We start from the raw sequence: 26,701 nt of genomic DNA, 5'->3' as shown, positions 1-26,701 counted from the left end.
AATTTAAAGAAGTTAAAATGACATTTTGTTTCTGTGATGCATTCATGTTTAAAGGTTCAGTGTGTAAGTTTTAGTAGCATCTTGTGGTGAGGGTGGCGGTTTTCAACCAACGGCTCACTGTGCATTCACGTGCTCCTCGGATGGTCCCATTTCCCGAGTTGTGAAGTCGTTCTTCCGACTTCTGGTGTGTTCATGCGCTCTTATGTCGGAATGTGGAATCAACATGGACGCTACTACAAAGATGTGTTAGATTAGCATTATCAGAGCAATTTAATTTCTAAATCCAACAACAAAAAGGCTGTGAAAACTTTCAACACATGATCCTCTTTTAATATGTATATATGATACAGACTACCCCTGGCAAAGTATTTATTATTTGTGTCTTCTTATATTTGTTTGCTGTTTTCTATACTTTTTTATGTCCCATTTACACTTTATTCTTCTTTTTGCAATAAAGGAAAAGGAAAATAAATCCAATTATTCCAACACCACATGAATGCACCATCAGTCACCGCTCAGCCCTTCTTTTCCAAGCACGCAGGAGAAGCTACGGTGGCCGACATGTTAGGTCGGCTCTTGGGTTAAATAATATGTGTGGTCCTCCATTTGTCAAAATTTCACTACTCTTCTAATAAACCATACTACTACTACTACTACTACTACTGCTAAAACTACTACTACTACTACTAACGTTACTTGTTGTTGTTCTTCTTCTGCTTGTTTTTCAGATGTATTCAATGTAGTGACGAAACACAGTCTGTAGAGCAGTTTCTCCGTTTGGGCTACTGTAAAAACATGACGACTTCCACGTAAGAGTACCCTCGGTGTAGATAGATAGAAATGGCTCATTCTAAGGTGATAAAAACATAACGGTTCATCATGTAAGTTCTTTATACACTACTGAAAACATAGTTATGGATATTATATTGCATTTCTGTCAAAAGATCCTCCTAAATATTGTACACTGAACTTTTAATAAGTAAATGACAAACATGTAAGGTTGAAAAAATACATTTTACAATAATCTTCACATAGATCAATTAAAACATATGAAAAATACTTTTTTTTTCAGACCGAAAACATGACATCTTGAAACTGCTGAAATTTAATTCTTGTGATACAAAACTGGTTTAACTGAAGAAGATTTTAATCTGTTGGAGGACATAATGTAGCGCATTCAAGAATCATTGCAACAGCTAAAATACAGCAATGTCTACAGTTATGAAATAAAATTAACTTTGGTTATTAAAAGAGTCAAATTTACTTACAGTTAACATCCAGTCTGGGTTCACTGACAGCAAATCAAGTGTTGCAAATGAAGCATTAAAATTCACACATCAGTATCAAGGTGTTTCCACAGCACAGCAGGTGATTGACAGTTCTTTGTAACCTCTACCTGTTACCTGTTCTGGTACTGACACAGCATTAGAATTGGAATGTGCAATAACTCCATTAGAAAAAACAGAAGCAGTCATCTTACAAATTTTTATACAGAGCAGTAACAGTGGTGCTAAAAATAATTTGTACTGGTATAAGTTGGTTTGTTATGTATATGATGACTATATTTCACATACAAGTCCCTGTTGAAGTCAGTCAGAGCATTTCCATAGAGAGCCACTTTGCATCAGCAGCACCATGCTCCAGTGCTCTGGGAGAGTTTATAGTCCTGAGAGTTGAACACTGGATGACTGACAGCTGTCCTTCATGACAACAGAAGCCACAGAAATCCTCCTCATCAAAAACATGACTTTGATCTGCGTCCTCATCTGGACTCTCCTCTGCTGCTGCTTCACAGGTAAAGTCCAGAGAATCAAACTCCTCTCCTCTATGAACATCCGTCCCTCTGAAATGAAGCCCACAAAACCATGATGCTGCTTTATGTTTTTGTCTCTGTATCCTCAGAGTCCAGAGGCCAGGTCACAGTGACTCAGCCTGGAGCAGTGAGCTCTGCTCTGGGAGGCTCCGTCTCCATCAAATGTAGGACCAGTCAGGATGTATATGGCTCTAACCGTTTAGCCTGGTACCAACAGAGAGATGGAGAAACTCCTAAACTCCTCATTTACCTTGCTAGCACTCGAGCATCAGGGATTCCAGATCGTTTTACAGGCAGTGGATCAAACTCAGACTTCACTCTGACCATCAGTGGAGTCCAAACTGAAGATGCAGCAGTTTACTACTGTCAGAGTTATCATTGGATCAACAGTCAAGCTGTGTTCACACAGTGAAAAAGCGTCGTACAAAAACCTCCCTCAGTCAAACTGAACAGAAACTGAACTGACTGCTGCAGCTGGAAGCTACTGCAGAGACTGATACACTTCACTGAGGACACACACACACACACACACACACAATGTTTTCTATAAGGTTGAAGATTTCTCTACTTTTGCTTTAACCACCAATGAACATGTAGCAAAATAAGCTCAATTAAAAAAATGTAAATACTATATATAAAGAATATGGAATAACACATTTTCTCTAACATGCAAATCAAAACTCCACCAACATACTGAGAGTAAATGATTATTCTTAACCTTGGAAACAACAAAAAAAGAAAACAGACCGCAACCAGCAGATGAAGTCACCCAGTCTTCATTGAAACGTAGATTTCAAATTCCTCTTCCTCTGAGCATTTTTAGGACTTCATGTCCATGTTGGCTTCAAAGTGAAAATATTCTATGACAGCTGGGTGAACTGCGTCTGCTGAGGAAGATCATGTCATAAAAACAGTAATGTAACTCATGATGACTTCCATATTTTCTGGCTCCACCCACATTTCTGAAATTTCTGGTTGGAGTTTCTCGAGGAAGCTTTCTGAGATTGTTGGCCTCAGCATCCCCTCAAACACCCAACACTATTTTACTTGATCATATTTCCATATTACAGAAACCTAAACATGTAAAACCTGCATTTATATTACTTTTTTTTACAAACAAAGAAGACAAAACAAACTGTTACAAATCACTGGGTCAGTTAACTACTAGACTTTTCAGAATCCTCTACATGTAAATATGTGAATATGTAGGAAACTGCTCTCTCAGCAGGACCCCTTTACTGTGTGAGAGCTGATTTTCTCCTTTAAGAAGTTTCTGTCAGGTGTTTTTTCTGCTCCACCAGTCACTCACTCACACATTGTTACACTTCACATTAAAAGTGGGTCACTAAACATGTACAGAGATCACCACCATCTGACTAAACTACAGTATAATTCCAGAAGCCAGTACTATTGCATCTTGCCCTAGCCCAAAATGGTACAAATAATAGAAAGAAAGTAAAAGCAAATAAACAAATAAACCACAAACTATTGTGGATCTTTCAGTTATATCGCATGATCTTTCTCAGCAGATGGAGTCGGCATGTTTACACTGAAATGTATATTTTCAAATTTTAATTCCTCTGATCATTTTCTGGGATTTTGTGTTTTAGCTTCAAAGTTCAAATATTCCCTGACCTCTGCGTTATCACCATCTGCTGAAGAAGATCATGTAACTGATCCAAAGCTCCAGAAGAGCTACTGAATGGAACTTGTGGTGAAATGATTTTTACTGTCAAGCATCAACTTTCAGTCTAAACTTCTGAGTCAACAAGGGCAAGAAGTTCTCAAAGTGCAGCATAAAGCTCACAATACTGCTCACTGATTTTACAACATGGACTTGAGGCAATCTGTCCAACTGTAACTGATGATGACATCTAAAAAAACAGAGATCCTTGACCTCAGCACCAACTCATGACTCATTACTGCTTCACCTGATGAAATATCTATACTATAAACAACCAATAAAGTCACTATGCATAAATATTCGTGTCACTTATCATTGTCAAAAATACAAGTTTCCCAAAATAGAAAGACAAAACATAACAGTTACAAATCACTTGATTAGTTGACTAATAACCTTTCAGTATCCTTGTGATGGCCACAGCCGTGGCCTCACAACCAGAGGAAGAGCGGTAACCTCATGCACTTTGTTGTGTTCTTTAAGATTAGTTTATATACATTCATACACATTAGACATTTTGTTGTAAATATTTATTTGGTTACAAATAAACTTACAGGACACTTAGTTTATTTCACATACTTTATTTTAGTTGACTATACAGAAGCATCTTTTGGAACACACACCATTAGTTAGTTTTGGATTTTCATTTTGTTATAATTCTTGTTTCTGAGCTTGCCAGTGTTGGATGCCACACCCAGGAGAGATCCAGGAAGTCTGCTGGCTTAAAGGGATGGTGCTCGGAGCAGGAGCAGCTTTATAGGAGAGGTAGCCTGATTGGACACTACCACTGCTTGCTATGTCTGGGGGGTGGCTTTATTCTCTCCTTAAATATTTTGGGGTTTAGATTTATATTATATTTGAGTATTTTTGAGTTAAGGTTAAGTAAATGTACATTTCTTTAGGAATAAGTTTTTACATAAGTTTTGTTGTGTTTGCAGTTATGATGTAGTGTTGTTGTTGTTAGTCTTCCCCTGTGTGTCAAAATTGGTCTGATCAGCCAATATATAAGTCCCCTTTGTTTGTTGTATAGCAGGTCAGTTATATTTTTGAGTCTCTTATGTTCAGAGCTTTAGTTTGTTTGTTTGTTTGACCTCTTTTATGGGCCCAAAACTTTATCTTTTGTTGTAATGATTTTTTTGGTAAATAAAACCCTTTTGCTTTAAATTTCCCTCTTGACTCCTCATGCCTAACTGCCTGGTCCCTCACAATCCTTTACATGTAAATTTCCATCCATCCATCGTCAACCACCGTACAGGGTCGTGGGGGCTGGAGCCAATCCCAGCTTACACTGAGCAAAAGCAGGGCCCTGGACCCTGGAAAGGTCACCAGTCCATCGCAGGGCCACACATAGACAGACAACCACTCACACTAGGACAATTTCAGAGACACCAATTATCCAAACCAGCACAGTGGGAGGAAGCTGGAGCACCCAGAGAGAACCCATGCAGACACGGGGAGAACATGCAAACTGCACACAGAAAGGCCAGGGTTTGACTCCACGAACTTCTTGCTGTGAGGTGACAGTGCTAACCACTGCACCACCATGTTTCCTCTCTGCAGAAATGTCGAGTGCAGGCAGACAGTTCGCAGGTATTTGCGCAGTGATCCAGCTGGCGCCCGCTTAGACTCGAAGCTACAACATTAACAACAGCAACAACATTATTTAAAAAGGCGAAATTTTTTTTTCTTCAATCAGTAATTTCGCCCACAGCACCGTTTTCCCCAGTACTGATGGCATCTGTTTTCAACAGGCTAATGAGAAACAAAATCACTGCCTGGATTTTGTTCACATTCTTTTACAAGTTATTTTTGTTATCGATTCATTCAGTGATTTTTGGGTGGATGGTTGGTGAACAAAGCACAGCACTTTGACACTAGAAATATGGATTCACATCCTGAATGAAACATCCAAAAGGTTAGGGAAAGATTGTACGTGGGTACGTGATACTAAAGTAAAGTCTTCTCTCACTATTACATTTTTTCTCGATTGCTTAAACACATTTCTTAAAATTATGCCTCTTTTTCTTGAAACTATAAACACAAATCCACAACTTCTCAACCAATTTCCCAAACATCCTATTTTCAGGTCAAAATAAAGCTCTCCACTTAAAACCATTCAATCTTGCAGAAAAACCAAACTTTGACCTCAGACATGACACACAAGCCCTCAGAAACTCCTCCTCCTCCTCTTCTTCTTCCTATCCCTTCTCCTCCTCTAACTCCTACTGTTCCTCATCTTCCTTCATCTCTTCATCTTCTCCATACTGATCTTCTTCTTCCTCCTTGTGTTTCCACCTGGGTAACTGTGTGCTAATTGACCCTTCGCTAAGCCACGGCCCGAATACGCAGCTGGCCAATCACAGCGCAGTATAGAACTCTCTCTAATTGAGGTCCGACACTTTCATGGCTGCGCTCCATTGACTCTAATGCAAAAGGAGTTGTTTTCTTGCTTTTTTCGGCTGTATTTTTCTAAGATATGGTCAAACGCTGGGGCCCTTGTAATAATTACTGTCGCAACCCAGAGAGGTTGAAAGGAGAAGTACGATTTACTCTGTTACGTCCCAAGGTCTAGGGGTGTCCTGGATGTAACATAAATGTGTGGCCTCCCACTCTTCCCATTCCCAAACAAGGCCAGCACACAACAAATACAATTTAGCAGTTTTTATTATACATCGGAGATGAGCAGTGCCCAAAACAACAACCAAAACACTAAGAAAAACCTAAATCTTTCCTAAACTCAAAACCAAAAGGTAAAGAAAAGACAAAGCTCTAAAACTAGGCTTCTAAGTTCAAAAACAGGAGAAAACGGTGCAAACAAAAGAAAGGGCTTCTCACTCCTACTCACTGCTAGTAGCTGACACAATATAGCTACGACAAAGGAAATTGCTTCATAGCAACAAAAATGGCAAAGCCAACAAAACCAGGTTGTCATAAGACAATCAGAAGGACTACGTTACTACTTACAATCTAAGTTGAATATAGTCACAACCGTTCACTATGTACAATAAACACAGACATAACACACAGTCCTCAGGCAGGTTGGGAATGGCAGAGAGAGAGGGGGAGTTCCTGTCAGTAGGGCTTAAGATGGCTGCTGTCATTCAGATGCCCAATCAGGAGGCTCCAATCAGCTCAACCAGACCAATCCAGTGTGTCCACCTGTTCTCCAATACCTGCATACACTCACACACACACTCTAATGGAGGAGAACAGCTGACAGTGCCAGGAGAAATAAACAAACAACAAAATATGACCCCAGGGTCATAACAACTCTCTTTCCAAAACCTGAAATAAATCCAGAAAAATGTTGGCTGTGGATTGTTCCTAATGTTAGTTATCTAACGCTAGCTAACTTCCTACTGAATGTAACGTTATAAAGCCCTACTGTTCTGCTTTTTAATGTAATAATGAATAGAGGACAACCCAGCTTGACAGGAACAGTGTTGTTGTCGTTCATATCGTTGGCTTTTGTCTCAATCGTCGGGGAATGTGGTAGTTCACTTGTACTGCGTGAGTAGTAGACTTAAGCTTCTATCTTTCATTTTCCTCGTCTGTTTGAGTCAGTTTGACAGCCTGAATACAACCTTCAAATGTATAATGCAACTGCAAAACTGTCTGCTTCTTTCTGAGATTGCTTTTTCCAACAAATTTGACAATATTTCTCCGGGGAGTGCAATAATAGACAGTGGCAGCGCCGACAGTTTGTCGGACCTAGCAACAGTAACTAAGGGGGCGGGGCTTAGCAAAGGGTCAATTGAGCTCAGTCTGTGCTGATTGAGTGAACAATATTGAATGTTAGTGCTTTCTCAATGACCACATGGTGTAAGCAATGAGAATTTAACAGAATAAGAAAACATTGACCTGCTGGTGGCGGAGGAGGAAAGGTCATCAACCAAAGTTTCTGTACAAAATTTCACTACAATCCATCATATTTCAATATGGACCAAAGTAGCGGACTGACCAACATTTCCATCCACAGAGCCATGGGAGGCCTAAAAATGAAATTATTATAGAGCACAGTTCTTATCAGATCTGTCCTGCCACTGATGCCCCTTCTGCTCTGGATAAATCACTTTGGATAACACATTAGGAAAAGGCTTGTATAAGTAATAAGGTTTTTTGTCTTTTTAATGCAAGCAAACAAAAAAAGATTTTTTGAGAGCATATTTATCGCACTGCAATAAAAAGTTTGTAATTAAAAATAAACAGGCCTTTTTTTGTGTCACAGAAAAGTTCTGATTGCTAATATGTCCTCTTTGAAGACAAAATATTTTCCTTGTGAGTCAGAAAGTTTTGCAAGTTAAATAGTTTTGCAAAAGGTTTTCCTTGCGAGTCAGAAATTTCTCCAGAGATTCTGCGATCATAAGAAACATATATCCCTGTCCCTGTGTCCGAAATCACCCACTACTCACTATGGTGGACTCTATAGTGAGAGTTATTATACCCTATATAGTCCACTCAGTGTATCCCAGAATGCATTTTGAAAAGTATTGTACAACCGATGGTCACTAAGCCATATATATACCATCATGCATTCCGCTAATAGAAAAAACTGATTGGCCGACGGCAATGACGTAATTAACGGCGCTGAAATAACGATCGGGGTAGTGTCCGAAAGTATTTTAATAATGCGAGTGAGCTCACTATTTAATGCTCTACATAGGGGGTAGGGAGTAGTGAATGAGTGGGGATTTCGGACACAGCCATAGTCACACCTCAGGGTCAGAGGTTACCCTCTTAAAGTGACCGAGCCTAACATGAGAACACTTGTAGGAAAGCTGCTATTCACATTTTAACTCAAACCCAGGGGTTATATACATAAACAGTATATAGCATTTTATGCATATACTCCTTGCCAGGGGGCGCCACTGGGGTGGCCACCCATTTTCTTAGGGTGGCCGTGGCCCCCCCTGGCCCCCCCTTGGTGGCGCCATTGCTGATAGAAGGCAGCTATTGATCAGCTGGTTGTTTTTTTTACCTCACTGTATAAGTTTCACAATACCTGTGTATTTGCCTGAGAAGACCTCAGAGTTTGAAACATTGCAATAAATGATACTGCCTAGGGGGATTCATAACTACGCAGTGTGCAGGTCATTCTTAAATTTTCACTCTAAGCCCTTTCATTCAGCACTATGCCCACAGGTTTGTTGGATGTGCACATGTTCTTGTGTGTTTGAACTAGAATTACAGTATATCAGAATGTGAAATTTAACATTTCCAGTCAGTATAAAAGACAAAAGGAGTGGAAATTTATAAATACAATTTATTGCAATGTAAACCATGTGTTATTTTTAAAATATTCACAAATGTGGACATGTAGTAAACACATTTATTCAAATAAATAGACTGGGCCCGTGCAAGTGGTAACAGCTACTGTATGTCCGGCATAGGTCCAGAGCACTTAGGAGTCCATAGAGTGGTAGGGAGAAAGGGGGATAAAGGTGGGCGTGTTACTTTTTTAATAACCATTTTGAACATAAATAAACAATATTAGCCATGACGGTCAGCTATGTTTAGGAGCAAAAGAAAGGGTCATAAAAGCCAAATTCAAAAGCTGTGAAACTGCCAACTGAAAGCAGTTCACTGCATTTGGAGGTGGACTTTAAGGCAATTACCTACTTTACTTAAAAACATAATTATGCTAGTTGTGAAATGAATTAGATTTTTCAAATATAGCCCAGGGCTGCCATGTCAGATGCAACGGTTCTCAATCATGGCATCATTTAAGCTACAAACAAATACAGCCATAACACTGTTCACTGATGGGCACCAGCCTTCCACCAACACTTTGGGTCACAAATGAAAACAGGATCTTCATGCCAGGGTGCTGGAGGTAAAGCCGGTGCAGGTCCTCCATCATGTTGACCAGCTTCACAATGCTGACCTCCCCCGTGCAGCTGCTGCCACAGTGGATGATGAGGACATCCAGTGCTGCACTTCTTCGCAGGGAGGGGAAAAGAAAGGGAGAAGCCAGTCAGACCAAGAGACATCCGGCAGGGTGAAGATGCTTCCTAAGCTCTCTGCAGCTCTCTGGCTCTCATGCTGCACATAGCTGTCACCAATGATCTAGAGTGCAACTATGGGAGGAAAATAAACGAGTATAATAAATGCTTCTATGTCACATCTAAAGGAGAAAACATAACAAGGCAGCAATACCTCAAAATATCTAGATAACAGTCTATATTTAATATATAATATCAGTGGTCTAAAGTCTAGTTTATGCTGTGTGACCATAAACTCCATTTACCACAGTCACAGAAAAATATTTCTGCTAGATATCATGTACAATGCGTTAAACATGAGCAGCTAACCTTTACCTAGCTAGTCATGTCTGATGCACTACCAGTCAAGCTTCATGCTAAGACGGCTAATGTTAGCTAACTATTATACATGTCATTTTAAAAAAAAAGAGACAGCGATAGACTCAGTGGCCTGGCCAATGGTAAATATAAAAAATCATTAAATTATGCCATACTACATTTAAAAGAATTTCTATTAAAATGAGCAACATAACGTCAACTTACCTCCATCTTGCCTGTACACGTGACAACTGAGTGCTGCTCGGAGTTGAAGCAGTCAATGCAAACCCATGATTGGTCAGTCAAACCCACCAATAGAATCTCTTATTTTCACCATTTTTGGAGTAGTATGTAGCTGCAGTACCGGGAGGCTGCCGTTTCAGGACCGCAATCCTAGGACCGGAACTGCATTTCTAGGACTACTTTGATACTGCCAGCTAGCTGGCTGGCTAGCGAGCTAGCTATGTTACTCATGACAGCTCCCCGAAGCCACTTACCCTTACCACAACCATCACAGAGTGTGTGCCTAAACTTAGGTTATTGATTATGTGCATGTCGACCGGTTAACCCTACAGCTGTGCTAGCAGCCAGGGTTAACCTCCTTCATGTTGCTGCACATTACAAACTTGATTTGTCATTGCAGTGCGATAAATATGCTCTTTTTGTTGCTTGCATTAAAAAGACACAAAAATACCTCAAGTGACTTGAAAATCATGTGTAGTACAATGACAATTCCACAAGAGAGCAGCACTGGATTACAACTGAACACTACACATGGGAATATGACAAAAAATAACCTTTGTTGTAGTTCTGAGACTGTGATAATTGTGTTTTGATAGATAGCTTGTGTCATATAACGTAAGAAATTTAAGTAGCATACTCAAATAATGAAATTTCATCCGGAACGTATCTCAGCAGTTATTGAACACAATGGAATCGATGTTTATAATTTTGTTGTTATTGTTTTAAGACACAGAGAGCTTCTCCTCAGTGTTCTGGGACGACTCGACTCAGGAGAGGAGGCTGCTAGTGTGTCGATCTTCCTCAGATTGGATGAAACTGGTTTCACTTCCCTCTCTGAACTCAGTAACCATGGCAACCGATAGGCATCACTGCTGAACCATGACAACAGATGGTTTTCAGGACTAAAGATAAAAAGTAGTAACAGGCACAGTTTTCCTCTTATGTATTTTCTTTATTCTTTAAATATTTCACATATAGTGAAGACTGTAAATATTTCCTGTCTCAAGCAAAAACCTCCTACATGAAGATGGTATGTTTGTCCATTTCATGTACCTAAGAATCAACAATGAAATATTCAAATGACAATGTTAACTACTGAACTACTTTTTCTGTCACGATCGTGGTGTGGAGGCAGGTTGGAGGACCCAAACGCAGGACACAGAGCGGAGCAGGTATAGTTCAACGAAGGGTTTTAATATAACCAAAAGCGAGCACACTTACAGGTGAGTGGCTGAATAACAGAAATCCAAAATTCAAAAGTACAGGGAGACAAGACAAGCAAGGCTGGTTACAGGCAGGCAGAGAGTACACACACAACAGATGGGGGGTAACATGAACAATAACCAGGCAAAGACAAGACAGAAACACCAGGTATATATACACACACAGGGACTAACGAGCAGGGCGGGAGCAACACAGGTGAAAGACATGAGGCTAACGAGGCACAGGTAGGGAGAGAGAGAGAGAGAGAGAGCGCAGGGGAAAACAGAGACAGACATGCAGAGGGATCACTGGGGTAACAGACATGACAAGGGTTACCGAACACTAGACGAAAGACAAGACAGACCCCCAAAACCCAACAGACCAAAATAACACTAACTAAACACAAAAGTGCAACACCAAGGATGGCCAACCGGCAGAGCGTGACATTTTCAAACAAACTGATAAAACAAAAAACAAAAAACAACATGTCCCTGTGAACACATCACATTTTAAATATCAGACACAAAATGTGAGTATTGATCCATTGCTAGACAGAATCATCAGAGTAATCCAAGTCCCTGCTGGAGTCAGTCAGAGCATTTCCATAGAGAGCCACTTTGCATCAGCAGCACCATGCTCCAGTGCTCTGGGAGAGTTTATAGTCCTGAGAGTTGAACACTGGATGACTGACAGCTGTCCTTCATGACAACAGAAGCCACAGAAATCCTCCTCATCAAAAACATGACTTTGATCTGCGTCCTCATCTGGACTCTCCTCTGCTGCTGCTTCACAGGTAAAGTCCAGAGAATCAAACTCCTCTCCTCTATGAACATCCGTCCCTCTGAAATGAAGCCCACAAAACCATGACGCTGCTTTATGTTTTTGTCTCTGTATCCTCAGAGTCCAGAGGCCAGGTCACAGTGACTCAGTCTGGAGCAGTGAGCTCTGCTCTGGGAGGCTCCGTCTCCATCAAATGTAGGACCAGTCAGAATGTATATGGCTCTGACCGTTTAGCCTGGTACCAACAGAGAAATGGAGAAACTCCTAAACTCCTCATTTACTATGCTAGCACTCGAGCATCAGGGATTCCAGATCGTTTTACAGGCAGTGGATCAAACTCTGACTTCACTCTGACCATCAGTGGAGTCCAGACTGAAGATGCAGCAGTTTACTACTGTCAGAGTTATCATGAAATCAACAGTCAGTGGTTGTTCACACAGTGAAAAAGCGTCGTACAAAAACCTCCCTCAGTCAGACTGAACGGAAACTGAACTGACTGCTGCAGCTGGAAGCTACTGCAGAGACTGATACACTTCACTGAGGACACACACACACACACACACACACACACACACACACACACACACACACTGTGCTCCCAGCCGTTAAGAGGCCAGTGTTGATCAGTGGCTGTCCAGGCCTTTCAGAGCCACTGACACGCCGGCAGCACAATGATGATGTCACTGATTCTACTGCTGGCCACCCTGGGGCTCCTTGTTCAGGGTGAGACTCTCTTCTGAAAACTTTGCTTCAGGATGCAACCAGGTTCACCACAATGATGTTCTGCTGTGATGGAGAAACACTGAAACAAGCAGCATTTACCTTCTTCCATCTGTTCTCCATGTTAAAGAAATGAGACTCTTCTGTTTGGATGTTGATCATCTTTCTCCAAACTGGATTTGTCTCAATAACCCTTCTCCTCTTTTTCATGTTTTCCAGATTCATCAGGAGAAATCATCCTGACTCAGTCTCCTGGATCTCAGTCTGTTGTTCCAGGACAGACTGTCTCTCTCAGATGTAAAGCCAGTTCACATGTTAGCAATGAGGTAGACTGATACCTTCAGAAACCTGGAGAATCTCCTAAACTCTTGATTTATCATGCTACAAACCGTCAATCTGGAGTTTCAGATCGTTTCAGTGGGAGTCAGTCTGGAACTGACTTCACTTTGACCATCAGAGGAGTCCAGACTGAAGATGTAGGAGTTTATTACTGTCAGCAGGATTACAGCCTCCCGTTCACACAGTGATACAACGTCGTACAAAAATTTCCTTCAGCTGGAGAGGAACTGATCTCAATCAACAGCTGCACAGAAACCATAACACTAGGTCAGGGGTGTCAAACTCATTTTCACCAAGGGCCGCATAAGCAATACGGTCACACTCAAAGGGCCAGTTGCAACTGTAAGACTGCATAAACGTAACTAATCCTTAACATATTGTTAAATAATTGTCTCTTTATTTCATTATGTATTTAAGTTAAGGACATTTATCAGATGTAAAAATATAGCCTTAGTAAGAAAATTTCTGTGTGTTATTATGAAGTAAATGAATTTATCAGATTTAAAAACCCTCATTACTTCATCAATCAAAGATCAAACATTTCAAGTAAATAACAAAGACAAATATCATCAAACATAATCTTTTCACTTTTTCACAGTCCAGAGGTGCAGAAAGCTGCTAATAACATGAGGGACAGATGTGGCATTTGATAAAACAAATAGTCCAGCTGCACACAGCCTTGCAGAGGGGATACATCCAACTAATGAGAGATAGTTTGATTACCTGGAAAATGCAGATGTATAGGCTACTGGAGCCTAAGCCTAGTTCACACTGCACAATTCTTAGCCCGATTTGCCGCTCGGCGACCGTCAGGCTGTGATCGGGAGTAAATCAGCGGTTGATCGGTGTGAACTACTCAAAGACGCATCAAAACGCCTCCTCAACACATTTCTGCCATATCGCCGACACCTGCCAGATATCTAGCACGCCAAATATCTGGAGGAGTCGGCCGACTCGACATCCACATCCAGCCAATGAGAGCAGGCAGCTGGCAGAGCAGGTAGCTACTTTTTCACCGCATGTCAAGGCATTCACAATTTCAAACGTCTTTACAAACGAAAGGTCTGGTTACATTACAATGACAATGAGGTTTGATTGTATTCATGTTGTGTAGATTGTTGGATTAGTTGTCATTTATGTACTCTTGTGGTATTCCATCTACCATTGTTGGTATTTGATAAGCATTGTTACCTGTGGAAATATTTGTATATTATTAGTATGTATGGTATGAATGTGTGGTTTTGACTTGTGCATCCACTGTTTCTAAATGAGGTATTGTTATTATTATTATTAATTTTTTTTTAATTAGTAATATTTTTTCTTTGAGATTATTGATGAAGGAAGCAGCTATTTTTTGTATGTATAAATTCTTTGATAGACTGGGGTGGGGTTTAATAAGTTTTACTTCTTCCCACTCCATTTCAAGCATAAGTGTATAAGTTATTATTATTGTGTATCTTTTCTGTTGTCACACTATTTTGCTTGAAATAAATAAATAAATAAATAAATAATACACTTTTTACTCACCTCCGGCTTTCTCTGTAGCTCAGACAATCCCTGCTACCTGCGTGTCCTAATGCATTCTTTCACCCAGATTCTTTGTCTTTGTAATTGCTGTCTTTATAATAACAAACAACAGCTGTTTTGTCTGTAGGTTTGTGTGATTTCCCATTTCGTGTGTTTTCTTGACAAAACGTGATTTGGAAACCAGCATCAGGTGACAGAGTCGTTGTCAGCTCGTGTAGTGTGTGACCCCCTGTCACAGATCAGTCACGTAGTGTGAACGCCACAACGACTTCAAGACCCCCGTCACAAGACGGCAAGTTGTGCAGTGTGAACGGCCATCGGCCGACGCTGTCTGCCTTAAATAATGTTGATCCATCATCACTGATACTGTCTCATAACACAAAAGACATAGGCCTAGCCTACCGGGTTTTCTCCTTGAATCACAAACATGTATTCACTTTCCCACCATTCATGAGTTTGCCTTCCTTCTGCATAAAGTTTTCTGGTCTTGGACATTTAGGGATTGTTTGTATACATTTCTCATCTCCACTTGTCGGAAAACCACCGTAGTGGGTGTGGAAACATCGCAATCTAGTGGCGGGATGCCGTCACTTCTCGGGTCACGAATCGAGATGCATTGTAGGAGATGTAGTTTATGGCAGCATAGACGTTTATTTTCAGACAATCATGAATCTTTAAAACTTTCACGGGCCACATAAAATGATGTGGCGGGCCGGTTTCGGCCCGCGGGCCTTGAGTTTGACACATGTGCACTAGGTCTTTCAATATTAATACAGTATAAAAGAAACAACAGCACAACAAAAGTGTAACAAAATCATAGAAATTCATCATGTGAAAGAATTACTGTCTTGTTGTCATTGTTGAAAGTTTTCCCTCTCCTAAACAGGAGCAGCGGCCAGAGCCTAATATCTAACACTAACCAATTCTTCTTCTTCCTTTTTAGTCTAGCCTTACTAGAAAACTACAGAGTGCTGGTGTTGTAAAACTGTAACTGTATCACTAATGAAATATTGTGGTGAAGCAAGACACTGGTTCATGAAAGGTTTCACAACACACCCTCACAACTTTTGTCAAACATGCTCAATCTGCCTAAGACACAACACAGGGAGGGGATTACAGGGTTCATTAGCAGCACATCCACCAGCAGATGAACCGTTTAACCACCTTATGAGGGAGGTTTTTAACTAAACCCAAGCAAAGCAAAAAAGTACTGTTGATGATAGTTGATATGTTTCCAAAATGGATAGAAGTTTTTCCCTCTCCAGCAACAAAGCCGATGCAGTCTCCCGCCAGGAGGTTTTGTGGTGGTTGTGGAGGCTGAAAGAGCTACATGGATACAAACCAGCCACTGCAGGAAGGTGCCTGCACCAGAACAGTAACAGATCAACAAGCGTGCACAATCAGCAACTGAACCACTGTTTTCCCTGACCTTGTGTTGTGAGTGAAGGAGGGATTGGGAACGCTTAGGCACCCTTTGTCTCGGACTCACAGGCTGTTAGACAGCAAACATCAACACAAGGGAGCTAGTGGGAAAACTCCTGGTCTCACCACTGCTGATTTAAGAGTGAGTAGCATGTTTGTCTCTGGAAGGAGACATCCATGGGACCCAGTCAGACACCCAGACATGTGTGGGCCTACGAGGAACAACACAGATGTTTGCTGCCATTGCAATAGCATTAACAGTGCCTCTGTTGCAGTTCTTAGATCACAAGCATGATGCACAAAAGCCACCACAACAGAACACCACAGTGAACTACACACAGGCATTGACATCACATAGCAGTGTTAGAGGCAAGAGAAGCACCCAAAGAGGCTGGGATGCTTGGATAATTTTAATAACTCCTCTTGTACGTTTGTGCCCAACAATACAGCTCCAGATGGTTCGGTGACCCCAGTGCTGGAAGGAATGCGTTCGCTACGAGAAGAACTTGCAGAGAACTCTGAAGTGGACACTAATATGTTTGACTGGTCTGATTCTGTATTTGCTAAATAAAAAGCCTTAGTGATGCCCATACTAGCAGGCCTAATGATTGCTGTAGCGCTGTTACCTCTCTGTGGATGTTGCATTATTCCATGTGCCAGAGGTTTGACTGTAAGAGCTATTGATAAATGTGTGTCTATTCAAATGATCACACTCCATGAACAAGTGAACATGCCATTGTTGCAGCAGCAGAACTGTGATGAAAGGAAGGACCCAGATTCGTTCTCTTGGTTAAACTGGTGTAGATTACATCATGATGCCTTTCTATGACCTGATGATCTTTTTGTAATGCTGTATGTTCTTGAGTGATCAAAGAATGCTCACAAGGGAGGAGTATGTGATGGAAATTTGATATTTGTGTTTACTGTTTCACCCTGCATGCTTCATCAGAATAGACCAATGTGTCACTGTGTGGTATATGCAACACTGACATAAAATCTTTGGTTTGAAAATCTCAGATAAGAACCATCTCATGTTGAAAGTACTTTATATTTAATTTTTAATCCTTGAAACGTATTGAGTAATGTAGATTTGTACAAACTACATTTTAAATGAATTCATGAAAACACCCGCTTTCATTCTTTCATTCACACCTTGTTTATACCTGCATTTAGAAAGTTCTCTTAATGCAGCTATAAAGAGAAACTTTACAGTGTCTCTGCTAAACAGAGACTCTGTAAGGTGAGACTCAAGGAGAAGAAGAAATTACCTCAGATATAATCCTGCACTGATAAAATGAAGGAAAATGCATCTTTGTTGGTAAAAAATAAAACTATCATGAAATATTATCCATTTGAAATAACGTTTTTTATTTTCTTACAGTGTTAACAGCATGAGCATTATTACATCAATGAAGCTTCACTACTTGTATATTATATTGTATATATATATTGTTAATATGATCTGATGACAGAGTAACAGAGTACAGTCACTATAACAGAAATGAAAACAACAAATTTGATGAACTGGTCTTTATTGTGTTGAAATAATCCAAAATCCAAATTAAATCCAGTAAACAAACTTTAACCATGAAACATGTGATTAGAGAATGACTTAAGGAAAGAAAGAGACACAGACAGAGAGAGAGTTACAGAGTTCAGAGAGCAGAGTAAAACCAGTAGCAGAGTCCCAGTGAGTCAGGTCAGGACTGGGAACACTGGTCTCTCCTCAGTGTCTCTGAGACCAGAGCCTGGGAGCCCTGGGTGGCCTCACAGGTCACAGAGCCCACCTTCCTCCACTGGTCTGCAGGGAGCCTCAGGGTGCTGCTCCAGCTGTAGCGGCCGTCCTTCTCCAGCACCCCGGGGCTCCTGCTCTCCTCCCAGCTGCTGCTGCTGCTGCTGCCGTCCACCTTCCAGGCCAGACTCCAGTCTGAGGGGAAGCCCTTGTTGGCCAGGCACATGAGCGTGGCCTTCCCCTGCTGCAGCTCCTCACTGGAGGGGGGCAGCACCGTCAGGGTGGGACGGACATCACCTAGGAGACACCAATCAGCTTAGAGGACACCTTTACTGTGTGAGAGCTGATTTTCTCCTTTAAGGAGTTTCTGTCAGATGGTTTTTCTGCTCCACCAGTCACTCACTCACACATTGTTTCACTTCCCTTTAAGAAGCCTCTCATGCAAATCAGCACAGAGAGAATCATCATACAGAACGACCTGAAATATATCAAACTACACTGGAAATAAATAACAATCTTATTTATCAAGATCATGAAAAAAACTTAACTATAGAATTATTTATTTAGTGGAAACCAATACAGAAATGAACTGACTACAATCACATGTTTTCAATCATCACCAAAGTGTTTCTTCACTTACATTAACAGCTATAATGATGAGATGAACTAATACATACAGTTTAAACGTCTTTGCTGTTCAAGTGCAAATTCAATCACACAGGTATCACTCCTCAGCAGTATCACTTCACTTCAATTTTACATGAAGAAAGTGAATTGTATTGAATCACAACAACAGCCATTATTGTGGAGAGCATTTTAAAATTAACTAATCTAAGCATTTTTACATTAAGATAAAAGTTTTATATTTTCTCCACTTCAAGTTGATTACATATATAGTAACCATGGCAACGGCTTCTGTGCGCTACACAGCCGTAGCCTTTAACTTAAATTAAAATTATACACAGGTTAACTTTACCTGATAGGCCTGCATTTAGTTTTGCGGGGATGCTCTGCCATGTGAATTCCCTCCTGTTGATGTCCTGATAACTATTTAGATTCTGGAAACTCACAAACAGCGAGGATCAGTCTCTCTTCCAATGATTTGTGCTGCGCGTCGCGTACAAAAAGTTCAAGACAACTCAACTTTGGCAGCAGGCGGGCGTGTGCGTGAGGCGAGCACGACCACAACAGTTTCACGGGAACCCCAGTACACCTTGTGCTCGACCACTTCACCTCACTGTAACAGGGACACTTTCTACTGAACATAGACTGTTTCTATGTTCCCAATCCCAAGAAAACTGGACTCTGATGGTAACTTGTTTCAACAAGCTAGATAAAAGGTAATTCCCTGGCAGTGGTAAATAGCTGTGGTTTAATATTTGATTTGATCACATTAATGTTTAAGTTGAGATTTAAATAAATATTTTTATTGCTGCTGTGTAAAGGGATTACTGCTGGTAAAAAGCTCTTTGCAAACCACATGTTATTGCATTTTTGTGTATGTAGCAGTACATTTAAATCAAGCAATACACTACTTTAGAATTCATTATTCAATTTTCAATTTTCAAGAAAATCATGCGATTAATTGTAATTAATCAATTAACTGAAATAACTCAGAACACATTTTAAACAAAATATTTAACCAAAATCAAAAGATAAAAATAAAAGGCGTTTTTTTTTTTTTTAAATCTTATCAATACTCTGATAAAGTGATTGATCCATTGATAAACAGCATCATCAGAGTAATCCAAGTCCCTGCTGGAGTCAGTCAGAGCATTTCCATAGAGAGCCACTTTGCATCAGCAGCACCATGCTCCAGTGCTCTGGGAGAGTTTATAGTCCTGAGAGTTGAACACTGGATGACTGACAGCTGTCCTTCATGACAACAGAAGCCACAGAAATCCTCCTCATCAAAAACATGACTTTGATCTGCGTCCTCATCTGGACTCTCCTCTGCTGCTGCTTCACAGGTAAAGTCCAGAGAATCAAACTCCTCTCCTCTATGAACATCCGTCCCTCTGAAATGAAGCCCACAAAACCATGACGCTGCTTTATGTTTTTGTCTCTGTATCCTCAGAGTCCAGAGGCCAGGTCACAGTGACTCAGCCTGGAGCAGTGAGCTCTGCTCTGGGAGGCTCCGTCTCCATCAGATGTAGGACCAGTCAGAATGTTTTCTATAGCAGCCCAAACCACTATTTAGCCTGGTACCAACAGAGAGCTGGAGAACCTCCTAAACTCCTCATTTACTTTGCTAGCACTCGAGCATCAGGGATTCCAGATCGTTTTACAGGCAGTGGATCAAACTCTGACTTCACTCTGACCATCAGTGGAGTCCAGACTGAAGATGCAGCAGTTTACTACTGTCAGAGTTTTCATGTTATCAACAGTCAGTATGTGTTCACACAGTGAAAAAGCGTCGTACAAAAACCTCCCTCAGTCAGACTAAACAGAAACTGAACTGACTGCTGCAGCTGGAAGCTACTGCAGAGACTGATACACTTCACTGAGGACACACACACACACACACACACACACACACACACATTCATCAAATAGATTGAACATTTCAACATGTTTGAACTAACCACCCATGAAATTTTATTACTACACGTTCAATGATTAAAAATATCTTAGTACAAATCAAATAAATTTTCTCTATCACAGCTTCTCACCATTCATCCATATCTCATTATAATTCCATTGTCTTGTCTGGTTTGCCAATTAATAAAAAAGAGCCAAACTGCAACAGTGAATGAGAAAGGTATCGGTCATGTGGATAATAATAATAATAATAATAATAATCCTTATTTGTAGAGCACTTTTCAAAAACAAGTTACAAAGTGCTTTAACAAGTGTAAAGAATAATACAAAAAAACAAGATAAGAGCATGAAAACTTTGAAAAGACTAAAATACCGATTAAGATAAATTAGTAAAATACAATAAAATAAAAGGGATAAAATAAAGTCAAATAAGATCGGGAAAGGCTCTCCTATAAAAGTATGTTTTAAGAAGGGACTTAAAAGAGTTCACTGACTCAGCCGACCTGATTTCCTCGGGCAGGCTGTTCCAGAGCCTCGGGACCCTGACAGCAAACGCTCTGTCCCCTTTAGTTTTCAGTCGAGACTCTGGAACAGACAACAGACCTCTGCCCGAGGATCTCAAGGTACGTGCTGGTGCGTATGGGACTAAAAGGTCAGAAATATAACAAGGCGAGAGGCCATGAAGAGCTTTAAAAGTGATCAATAGAATTTTAAAGTCAATTCTAAAACATACTGGGAGCCAGTGTAATGAAGCTAAAATAGGAGTAATGTGGTCATATTTCTTTGTTCTGGTTAAAAGCCTGGCAGCTGAGTTCTGGACAGTCTGGAGTCGATCAATAGATTTTTGGGTTAAACAGGTGAAAAGACTGTTGCAATAATCCAGGCGTGATGAGATGAAGGTGTGTAAAATGGTCACGGTGTCCTTAAAAGTTAACATAGATCGAATTTTAGCTATATTTCTAAGTTGATAAAAACATGATTGAACAAGCTTTGTGGTGTGCTGCTCGAAATTTAAATTACTATCAAACCAAACACAAAAGGTTCTTTGCCACAGGCTTAATGTGATTTACTAGGGAACCAGCAGATGGCAGTATTTGATTTGCCATCTGCTGAGACCCGATGACCTGGATTTCTGAGTTCAGCTGGAGGAAATTATTTAAACATCCATTTTTTAAGTTCACAAAGGCAGTTGTTAAGTGAACTCAGCATTCCAGGGTCTGTGGATCTGACGGGCAAGTATATTTGTGTGTCATCAGCATAAATATGAAAAGAAATGCCATGTTTATGGATAATATGTCCAAGGGGAAGCAGATACAAGGAAAACAAAATGGGTCCTAAGACCGACCCCTGAGGCACACCATATTTAACTGGACAGAACGAGGAGACATAGTTGTTTACAGACACGCAAAACTTCCTATTTGACTGAGCACATGCCTTCATCAGTAGACATTAAAAGGTCATTGGTGACTTTAAGCAGGGCAGTCTCGGTGCTGTGGTACTTCCTAAAACCAGACTGAAACTTTTCAAATAATTTGTTATTTTCCAGTACAGTGAGCAGCTGTTTGGACACAATTCTTTCTAGAATCTTTGCAATAAAAGGCAGTTTTGAAATTGGTCTAAAATTATGTGGGAGGGAGGGATCTAAACCAGGTTTCTTTAAAAGTGGGTTCACGCAAGCCGTTTTAAAATAATCAGGGACACAACCAGTAGATAGGGAGCTGTGGAAAAAAGAGATCAAATGGGGCCCAAGAGAATCTATTACTTTCAGTAAAAATTTTGTAGGTATTATATCAAGTGGGCTGGAGGACACTCTCATTTGTGATACTGTTTTTAAAAGCTCAGACAAGTCGATGGGATAAAACTGGTTAAAACTCTTGTTGCTGGTGAGGAACCTCTGAGTAAGAGGCCGCGGGGGTAATAGAGGCTCTGATTGACACCACCTTATTGGTAAAATAAGATAAAAACAATTCACAGTCATCATTACTTCCAGCTGAGGCACAAGGAGGGGTTGGGTTTACCAGCTGATTCACAGTCTTAAACAGAAACCTGGGATTGTGTTTATGTGTAGTAATGAGTTCAGAAAAATAGTGTGTTCTCGCAGCCTTAACCATGTTATTGTAGTTAATTAATAAATCCTTCAGACTGAGGTAATGGACTTGGAGACTGGATTTTTTCCATCTGCGCTCTGCTTTCCTGCATTCCCTTTTGAGGCTGCGAATGCTGTCATTTATCCATGGTTGCTTACTAGCTTTAGACGTAGGCCTAACCTTTAGAGGAGCAGTAATATTTAGTGACGACAAGCAGATATGATTGAAGTGATCAACCAGATTGTTGGTGTTGGAATCAGACAGGTGTTGGCTTTGGCTCTGAAAGAATGCGCAAAACATTGTTCATTAAAGATGCGAGAACACACTGAGCTCAGTCAGGCGGCATTAGTAACAGGTGAATCGCAGCTAAAAACAATACATCTGTGGTCAGATATGGTCATGTCCACTAATTCCGCAGAGGAAATGCTGACACCCAGGGTAAAAACCAAGTCCAGTGTATGACCACGGTTATTTTGTTTGCCCTTTGACATGTTGTTTGAAGTTAAAAGAAGTGGCCATATTTAAAAAGTTAGTTGCATTAACATTGTTGGGGTCATCAACATGAATACCTGAAATCGCCACAAAGAACAATTCTGTCATAATTTAAAACCAGAGTAGATAAAAATTCAGGAAGTTCTGATAAAAATCCTCCAGGCAGTTTTGGGGGGCGATAAATTATAACAAATATGACAGGTTGCAGCCCTCCAACTTTAAGAGTGAGAACTTCAAAGGAGTTAAATTCATCACAGCGTACTTGATGACATTTAAAATTTTTCCTATACACGCTCACTAGCCCACCACCATGACCACTGACCCTCGGTTGACTAAAACAATCATATTGAGGCGGACACAGTTCAGCTAGCTGGCTATAGTCATTCATTTGCAACCAGGATTCAGTTAAAAACATAAAATCTAGATTTGCAGAGAAGATAAAATCATTTAAGATAAAAGTCTGATTTTAAGTGATCTCACATTGAAGAGAGCCATTTTAAATGAGTTTGTTCTGGGTGCTGGAGTTGGTGCAGTTGTCCTAATCCTTAAGAGATTACTAATATTTCTGTGTGGGATGTGCACATTTCGGTTTACTGGTCTATGCGTTGTGGTGTCCGAACGATAATGCTGTGATGATGTGTTGAGAAGAAATCCGCTTGACACTGTTCTTGATTATAAAAGTTTATTACATCAAAGAATTCAGCATCAATTACAAGCTCTGCAGCAGCTTGGAGAGTGACCTAGCCCAATAACCACTCTGTCTCTCTGTACATCGAACACAGCTTATATAGGACATGTTTAGGTCTCTGCTAAATACCATATAAGGGCACAGTGCTGTAGAATAAGTGTAACCATCTGTTAGACACCACAGAAGGGTACAGTCCCTTCATTCACACTAATCTCTTCTCCCCCTAACACTGGGTCAGAGGTCAAATTCCATAGGAGGGTTCACTCCCCGCACACCCATCAATCATTACTTCCCCATAAGGGTCCACTGTCCCTCTCTCCAGCTGCAGAGTATTATGTTAAACTGTAATGGTCAAATGCACATATGTTATACACCACAGCGTGATGATGACAGGAATAGAAGTCTGTGGAACAGCGCTGGGAGCAGACGGCTTTACATGCCAGCAGGTGGAGACAGTTGTTTGTGGCAGTGAGGCAGAGATCTGTTCAGTGAGCGGTGGTGTGTCCAGGTGTGCTGCATGAATGATTAGTCATTCACATAAGTCATGTGTGGACCGCACCATATGCTGTATGTGCGTAGCTAACATTTCTGAGCCCCGTTTGTTTGGGTGAATTCCGTCTGTCTTAAAAAGAGACATTCTTTGCCAGAAAATATTAAAGTTATCCACATAATACACACGATGAGCCCTGCAGGCGGACTGGAGCCAGTCGTGGAGGCCAAGGATTATACTGAAGCGGCCAGCACCGCGACCAACTGTGGGAATGGGACCAGAGATAAAAACGGACTTTCCACACTGCTTTAAAAAGTTAAGAAGATGGTTAAAATCTGATTTTGTCAGCTCAGACTGCCGAAGAGCTGTGTCATTTGTTTCGACATGGACTATCACTCTTGTGATGGAGGACGGGAGCGATGGCATCAGGTCCTGGAGTTTTTTTAAAATGTCAGCACCGTGGTACCGGGGAAGCAGTGAGTGGTAGCGTTAAAGAAACGGATGTTTCTGGTTATGGAGTCACCAATTATTAGTGTGGTTGGGGAGAAAAGAGGACGAGGAGATGCCGATTGTGGGGTTCCAGAGCAGGACTGAGCAGAATCTGCTTCAACACTGCGCGCGGACTGAGGATGGACTGTGTGAGCTGCCGAGTGTTGTGTTGGAGTAGCAGTAACATACCTGAGAGAAGGGCTACCCGACGGTGCAGGGTAGAGACGGCCTCCGGAGCGTCTGAGCACAGCCTCCTTCAGGATCCTACGTCGGGAAGCGGAGGTTTTTGACTGGGATGACGGCCGCCGATCAGGCCCGGCGGCAGACCGGCGGCCCAGTGCAGGAGATGTAGCCGGTGAAGGAGATGCAACAGTGTCAGCAGGCACTGTGCGTCGAAAGAGATCCGTATCAGGGAGACTCGAAGCCGCAGGTGCATCCGCTGGATGGACCGGAGTGTCGTCAGACAGGGCTGCATAGCGGTTGGAGAGGCCGATGTGCGGAGGAGAGGCAGCCCCATCCGAGCCTCTCTTGCAGCCACGGACCACCACTTCAGCCCAGGTTGACTGATGCTTCGGAGTCGAGCAGGATGAAAGCCTCGGAAGGCTAGAGGGGTCCCAAAACACGGTGTCCTGGATGTTAGCGGTTGCGCTAAGAGAAACAATCTGTTTGGCTTGTACTGAAGCCACATCCATAAAGCCAGTCAGCAGGGAATCTTTCTCTTTGAGTTCCTCTGAAAGTCGTCGGATGTCTTCCATAAGGTCAGCAATCTTCTTGTTCGCTTTCTTAAGGAGTGTGCAGTCCTCATGGGGCAGAGGTATTTCGGCTATCATAGTCACCGAAGATTTGTTGCGATCAGTAGCGTTGATCGCGTTTTTACGGTCATCTAGCTTAAAATCCATGTCGGATGACTAAAATCCTTAACCCACGTAAAACTTAAGTTAAAAACTTAAGTTAAATAAAAAGGATATAAAAAAGGTAACGAAAAAGAATGGATTAAAACCATGATGCTGCTTTATGTTTTTGTCTCTGTATCCTCAGAGTCCAGAGGCCAGGTCACAGTGACTCAGCCTGGAGCAGTGAGCTCTGCTCCGGGAGGCTCCGTCTCCATCAGATGTAGGACCAGTCAGGATGTTTATTTTGCAGGCAACTACCACCATTTAGCCTGGTACCAACAGAGAGATGGAGAAACTCCTAAACTCCTCATTTATCGTGCTAGCACTCGAGCATCAGGGATTCCAGATCGTTTTACAGGCAGTGGATCAAACTCTGACTTCACTCTGACCATCAGTGGAGTCCAGACTGAAGATGCAACAGTTTACTACTGTCAGAGTTATCATGTTATCAACAGTCAGTGGTTGTTCACACAGTGAAAAAGCGTCGTACAAAAACCTCCCTCAGTCAGACTGAACAGAAACTGAACTGACTGCTGCAGCTGGAAGCTACTGCAGAGACTGATACACTTCACTGAGGACACACACACACACACACACACACACACACACACACACACACACTCCCAGCCGTTAAGAGGTCAGTGTTGATCAGTGGCTGTCCAGGCCTTTCAGAGCCACTGACACGCCGGCAGCACGATGATGATGTCACTGATTCTACTGCTGGCCACCCTGGGGCTCCTTGTTCAGGGTGAGACTCTCTTCTGAAAACTTTGCTTCAGGATGCAACCAGGTTCACCACAATGATGTTCTGCTGTGATGGAGAAACACTGAAACAAGCAGCATTTACCTTCTTCCATCTGTTCTCCATGTTAAAGAAATGAGACTCTTCTGTTTGGATGTTGATCATCTTTCTCCAAACTGGATTTGTCTCAATAACCCTTCTCCTCTTTTTCATGTTTTCCAGATTCATCAGGAGAAATCATCCTGACTCAGTCTCCTGGAGCTCAGTCTGTTGTTCCAGGACAGACTGTCTCTCTATCAGATGTAAAGCCAGTTCAAGTATCAGTAGCAACATTTCAGATCATTTCAGTGGGAGTCAGTCTGGAACTGACTTCACTTTGACCATCAGTGGAGTCCAGGCTGAAGATGCGGGAGTTTATTACTGTCACCAGGGTGGTCACAGCTTCCCATTCATACAGTGATACAACGTCGTACAAAAACTTCCCTCAGCTGGAGAGGAACTGATCTGAATCACCAGCTAC

The 26,701-nt window shown here is 41.4% G+C and overlaps 3 gene segments (V, D, J or C); all 3 read left to right on the top strand.

The window, feature by feature from the left end:
• The first annotated feature begins 1,743 nt into the window (after positions 1–1,743).
• LOC119907355 lies at positions 1,744–2,273 on the top strand. The segment is given in 2 exon segments: positions 1,744–1,795; positions 1,903–2,273. Coding segments are annotated over 2 exon segments (375 nt in total).
• Positions 2,274–11,980: 9,707 nt separating this feature from the next.
• On the top strand, positions 11,981–12,450 carry LOC119907351 (the record flags this gene model as incomplete). The annotated part of the segment is given in 2 exon segments: positions 11,981–12,032; positions 12,140–12,450. Coding segments are annotated over 2 exon segments (363 nt in total), but the record flags the coding sequence as incomplete, so codon positions are not given.
• Positions 12,451–19,677: 7,227 nt separating this feature from the next.
• On the top strand, positions 19,678–20,202 carry LOC119907336. The segment is given in 2 exon segments: positions 19,678–19,729; positions 19,837–20,202. Coding segments are annotated over 2 exon segments (384 nt in total).
• The last annotated feature ends 6,499 nt before the right edge of the window (positions 20,203–26,701 follow it).

This window comes from Micropterus salmoides, unplaced genomic scaffold, assembly GCF_014851395.1.
Source record: "Micropterus salmoides isolate LMB-PRFRI ecotype aquatic unplaced genomic scaffold, ASM1485139v1 Ms_hic_scaffold_17, whole genome shotgun sequence".
NCBI classification, from domain to species: domain Eukaryota; kingdom Metazoa; phylum Chordata; class Actinopteri; order Centrarchiformes; family Centrarchidae; genus Micropterus; species Micropterus salmoides.
The sequence above is the reverse complement of the archived record's forward strand: the minus strand, read 5'-3'. Positions and strand labels throughout refer to the sequence as shown.